The 5,617-nt window shown below is 42.0% G+C and overlaps 1 protein-coding gene across 1 annotated transcript; it reads right to left on the bottom strand.

Moving 5' to 3' along the window:
• Positions 1 to 714: 714 nt before the first annotated feature.
• On the bottom strand, positions 715 to 5,401 carry LOC104074633 (chromosome unknown open reading frame, human C15orf57). The gene is made up of 3 exons (XM_009574814.1): positions 5,157 to 5,401; positions 2,768 to 2,924; positions 715 to 902 (listed from the first exon to the last, which is right to left on the bottom strand). Exons 1-3 carry the CDS (start codon positions 5,395 to 5,397, stop codon positions 764 to 766), a joined length of 537 nt encoding a protein of 178 aa, XP_009573109.1. The 5' UTR covers positions 5,398 to 5,401; the 3' UTR covers positions 715 to 763.
• Positions 5,402 to 5,617: the final 216 nt, after the last annotated feature.

Here is a 5,617-nt window from a genome sequence, read left to right as displayed (position 1 = left end):
ACCCTCTTTTGGAGAGATAAAGAACAAGTACAAACTGACCAGCAAGAGAAAAAAATACTCCCCCTCCAGCCTATTCTCTAATAGAGAGTTTGGCCAATAAAGTGGGATATTTAGGAGGGTACATTACATAGAGAGGAATGTTAAATAGTTACAATGTCAATGATACCATCAATTTAATGATTGTAATGATAGCTTCCTTCAGGGTTCCAAATTCATGTAGGTGAAAAATGTGTGTCTTCCTCCAGGCACAGCTCAGGACCAACTCAGACTTAAATAGTGAAGGTCTATAGAAAACACCACAGTGGACTTTGCAGGAAAGAAAAAAAAATGCCCAACTGAGTAATAAAAAAGGTACAAAACAGGAAGAAAAACTGATTCAGTGGTTTTATCTGTTCTACTCTAGACCATCATGTTTTCTGATGCTTCTGAACAACTGCTTTTTTTTGTTTAATATGTCTCCTGATGAATTACAAACAATTCACATTCAGACTGGAATGATTAGGTTGCTACAGGCTGGGAGAAGATCAAAGTAAGATTTCAGTTCAGCATACGCTGTGTCACAGGCGTTCCACTCTTGTCCATAACAAATGCCAGTCACTATCTCTGGAGGTCCAGAGCTGGGGTTTTTTGTGTGTTGGGGTTTTTTTGTTTTTAAATGACTGATAATTGGCACTTTTGCCTGCCCCCCCTTATTACTATCATGGGATACAACTTCATCAGGGTTCGGACAAGAGGCAGCTCTGTGGCATGGCTGGTGCACATCTCACTGCTCTGCAGCTGGGGGTTCCTCCTCCGTCTCCTGCTTCTCTGGCTGAGATTCTGGAGGGATGAGGTACTGTACCTCCTCAGTACTGATTGCCACTTTATCAGGTTGCAGCCATCGCTTTAGATGTTCTAGTGTGCTGAGGAAAAGCAAAGACACAAAGTGAAACAAGAGAGCAACAAAAACTCACAGGAATGTATGAAAACAGTGCCAGGAAAATCCTCAATACGTATTTCTTGTACCTCTGTAGGTATTCCTGTTGCCACAGATAAGGTCTATCATGAGACTGATCTGCGTGCCAGAGGAGCAAGCAGAATCTTTCATTCTACAAAGACATTCTGCTGTAGTTGGGCTCTTTAAATGATGGTTAGAAAAGTTTTATGCTCCAATTTTTCTCGATGAAAAGAATCCTTAGCAGGTACATTGATCTTTACGTTCTTGAAATACTAGTCTGTCTCTGTAGCCAAAGACTACAATTCAATTTCCAGCTTTCTGGGCCAGACGTAAAAAACCTCGTGTTTAAACAAACATACAAAACCCACAACTGCCTATTTGTGATGAAGATTAGGAAATACAGGGGGGAAGGGAGGGGAGCAAAACCAAAACAGGAAGCACATATAAAAATGTGTGACCATTAATAACACAAGAAAATTAAAGAAGAAAAAGGCAGTATGGGTACATTCTAGAATGCTAACCATACTATGGATTCTATAGATGTTTATAAACATATACTAGCATAATTACTGTCTTACAGCTGATCTCGCAATAACTGGTCCGACCAGAACAGATCTACCCCGTCTTTGTTTAAATGCTGGCTATAAGCCTAAAAGTTTAATATTATAATTCTTAAATGTGTGTGTGTATGCTCATTTTCTAGAAGTGTGATTCAAGTCATTCAATACTGCCACAACAAAATTAACTTGCTCTTGCTCTTTCACAAGAGCAGAATTTCACTTGGTAATGTCCTTGAAATTATCTGTGTGCTCAAAAGTTAAGGCTTGTTTAATTACATTGGTGGGTGAGAATCAAATACTTCGGCACCATTCGGCAGTGACCTCTAACTTCATAGTGAAATTCTAGGGAGGAAAATTCTTTCATGGATAACATCCCCAGCCTTTAAAAACAGAGTAGAAAGAGCACATACTTCTACAAACGCTTGTTTTTAAATATAAATCACATTGAAGTTAACTGGTCAAAGAAAGAATCTAAAAACTCCTTATAAACATGGATTATTTTTCATATTTAAACTCCCAAACTAGCTTAAGTAGATTTTCTTCAAGGGAGAAAAATAATCTTCTTTTCAGCTAGAAGCAATCATGAAAAATGTCAGCTCAGAAAGCAGAAATATGGAGAGCATTATAAGTGATGGGGAATGGGAGATCACTAAAGAAAAGGACTCTCATCTTAATTCATACATCATCTGTAACAGGGTAAAGGGTGAGAGAACAGAAGCATTTTAAGAGAGGCACGGAAGGGAGAGCCACTCGGGAAATCTAATCTCAGGACTGGTACCAACCCTATTAAGAACTTCAAATCCCACTTGTGTCTGAGGCAGTGCTTAACTGGGCCCTTACAAAGACGTAGGGAATGGCCTGGGGTTCACTTTTAAAGTTAAGCCTTAAAAAAAGCAATCTGAGACAGATTAGACATCTTCTCCTCCACTCCATTCTTGCCCTACCCCAAATCTGACAGGGGAAATTATCAAGTAGGTTCCAGTTGTTTCCACGCTGGATCACCCCAGTCTGAGGGACGTAAAAATCGGTGAACAGCACTGAAAGTTCAAACCCTACGTGCTCTGTGTGTCCGCCTCTAGTACGAGGCAAATGGTCATTATCATATTGCTTCAGAAAGCCTGTGAGAGCCTTACCAAGTTGCAATGAGATGTTATTTTTGCCATAATGCCCTATCACAAGTCCTGACAAAACCTTATTTTAGTTTTTAAGAAGTAAAGTCTGTTTGCCAACACGGTAAGTGCTAATCCCTTCTCATCAAGTTGCTTATTACCTCTCATCAGAGTCATGTCCCTCTACATAAAATTCAGACTCAAACTTCTCCTGCAGGAACCTGTCCCAGCATTCCTTCTTAGCCTGGGAGAGGGTGCGCAGCATATCCTTGGAGGTCACCTCTTGAGACAAGCCTTTAATTCTCATCAGTCTTCTCTCTGTGAAGAGGCAAAGGAGGGGTCTTTATTATCTTTATTATGTTTTTCTGAAAGGGAAGAAAAGAAGTATCTGGACTTCTACATCAAAAAACTTAAATTAACTTTTCAAGACTAAGTCATATTTTAAAAGTCATTTTTCTCCCTGTATTTCAAGTCTGCATGACTTGTATGTATACAAGATGGTATTTTTTAGGTGATGCTTCTGAAGGAAATAAGGTTTATGCAATCAGTCAATTCTGCCCATTTTTGAGTTTTAATAACTTTCACACTTACTGTGCAGTTTCCATGAAATCACAAAGGAGGGTTCAGATCTCACAGGCATAAAGTTCCCACAATTTTAATGCAAATTGGCATGGAATATAAATCACACTAATTGTAGTGTGAATCCAAATAATGCCCAAACAGAGGAAAAAAAAAATTGAGAACAGCAGTATTATTAGTTGGTTATCTCATAACAGAATGTGATATTGTGAGTTTCTCAGCCATAGGCGATGATGAAAAGCGCCTCCTCACCAGAGACAGGGTAATCCAACTACAATATACAAAGCTACAAGAAAGCAAATTTCATTAATTCCTCCGGTCACAAAATCCCATTATAATTAACAGGATCCTCAAACTGGGTCAGGTATTGACTTGTAATCACACTTTTTACTGAAAAGCGTATCATCATTAGTTGAATAGGGCTAGTTCACAACACTGTGGCCCAGCTGTTGAGCTTTTTGGAGGTTGTCTTGTGTCGCAGAATTGAGCTGTCACTGAAAGTCTCTGGCCCTAGCAATTCAGACGATTTGAATTATCGTATCTGTCTAAACGTACTGCCAGGTTGATGCTATGATTTCACAATCGCTAATCCTGGCCAGGTACAAATTAGAACAGGTTTGTATTTCCGTTGACTTAGCCAGAATATACAAGAGAACTTTGTGCTAGCGTTATGCTTTCATCCTGGCTATAAGAAAACAGACACAGATCTCGTCTGAAGCCTGCTCGTAAAAATTAATCCACTGGCATTTTCTGAACAAGTTGGAACTGCAGCGGTAATTAATACCAGAAGAGCAATTTATGTCTCGTTGCTGTGGCCCCTTGATCTGATACGAAGAGCTCTACTTGGTGTACTGAGAAATCATAGTCTAAAACAGCAACTAAGGCGAGATGGAAGCTCTAGCAGAAATAGAAGCTTAAAAAGCCACTTCTGCCACCCATTCCTCCTGGCCTGTTTCTGCATGCAGCCTCCTACACAAGCCAAGACAACTACATCTGTGGCTGCACTGCAAACCAGGTTACAAACTGACCCAAGATAAAAGTAACTCCACAGGAGGGAAAGAAGGGGGAAAGAAGAGCCATAAAGATGGAATATTTTGCTACGAGTGGAGGAAGTAGCAGTCCAACTGCTGGAGAGCAGGGGAACCCCAAAGCTTCCTCGTACCAGGCAAGGGTTGAATGCTGTTGTACAATGAGGCCTCTGAAGGGAGCAGGAAATACTTAGAACAGGGTGGTAAATTCCATGGCCTTAGAGCTAAAGGCTGCAGCGCTTAGCTGTGCTAGGATGTTAGCTCCGGTACTGGTAACCTTACCATCCCTCGTATAAAGTGTTTCTATCAGGTGTTACACTGTTCACAATCAATTTATGGCTTTATAGATTATGCAGGAATTAAGAGAAGCAATCGCGCAAAGACGATCTGCATGATCTGTCATCTTAAAATACAGATTCTAGCAGGCATCATTGGGGAAAGCATCAGAGCTTTCTTTCCCATACCTGTCCCGCTCCTCTCCAGCCAGAAAACAGGTCACAGACAGAAATTTCACCTTTCTCTTTCCACTCAGAAGCGCCTCCCAAGACTCCATAAAAAGAATGGGACAAATACTGGTAACACAAAACCACACGAGTTCAGAATGCATTTCCCCTCCCCAAGTCAACTACAGTGGAACTACACGCTCTTGGGACAAAAACCAGCAGTGTCCCTACCCCACCTATTTTGGGGGAAAAAACCAAATTCTTTGGTTTGTGCTTCATAAAAAGTTCCTTTCTGTGGCATAGCTGAAGAAGCTATGACAGTGCTTCTCATTTCCACTAATGGCCTTGCAGTAAATGAGTCAGATGCTCTGTTAAATAGTTGCAAGACATCTTTCCAACAAGAGCTGCGAGCACCGTCACCTCAGCCGCATAAACAGAGCCATAGCTTGTCATCAGGCACCTAAGCAAATGGAGACATTGAAGCCTTACCAGACACTCACCTAGGGATGCTAAATACACCTCTGAATCATTCAGGGGTGCCCAGGGCTTCGGATTTGTTTGGGAAGAGCCTTCTGATCCACTGCCCTGGCTTCCTCCGTTGGCGTAGGAATCCATGAAGGAGTCTGTAAAAGCATTGCTAGCATCCTTCTGGTCAGGATGTGGCAGACACGAACAGATTTCAGCCCAGAGGTCTTCGCTGGATCTGGTGACCACGGAGTCAACGCTCTCAATCATTCTCATCGTGAAGTCCTGAGGTGGGGGGAATTAAACGATGAATACCGAGCAGAACGCTCTCTCTCCCAGACCTCCCCCTACATACCCCCTCTGCCCAAGTCACGTCACCAGATGTTTTAGGGACCTCTCACCCCACCGGGGAAGCGTGGCCTCCCTCCAAAGAGCGATGATACGCTCCAGTGTGTCGCATTTATACCCAGGGACCCAGCGAGCCCCTCGGGGCCTG

The sequence above is a fragment of the Fulmarus glacialis genome, unplaced genomic scaffold, assembly GCF_000690835.1.
Source record: "Fulmarus glacialis isolate BGI_N327 unplaced genomic scaffold, ASM69083v1 scaffold25843, whole genome shotgun sequence".
Lineage (NCBI taxonomy): Eukaryota > Metazoa > Chordata > Aves > Procellariiformes > Procellariidae > Fulmarus > Fulmarus glacialis.
This window is presented reverse-complemented; position numbering and strand designations above follow the sequence as displayed.

What these genes read in the sequence shown, in the direction of transcription:
- LOC104074633 (XM_009574814.1), bottom strand. Translation starts at nt 5,397, where the DNA reads ATGAGAATGATTGAGAGCGTTGACTCCGTGGTCACCAGATCCAGCGAA. An exon ending in GGTGTATTTAGCATCCCTAG is followed by an intron (nt 2,925 to 5,156) that starts GTGAGTGTCTGG and finishes GCCTCTTCACAG; the next exon opens with AGAGAAGACTGATGAGAATT. An exon ending in GGACATGACTCTGATGAGAG is followed by an intron (nt 903 to 2,767) that starts GTAATAAGCAAC and finishes GCTTTTCCTCAG; the next exon opens with CACACTAGAACATCTAAAGC.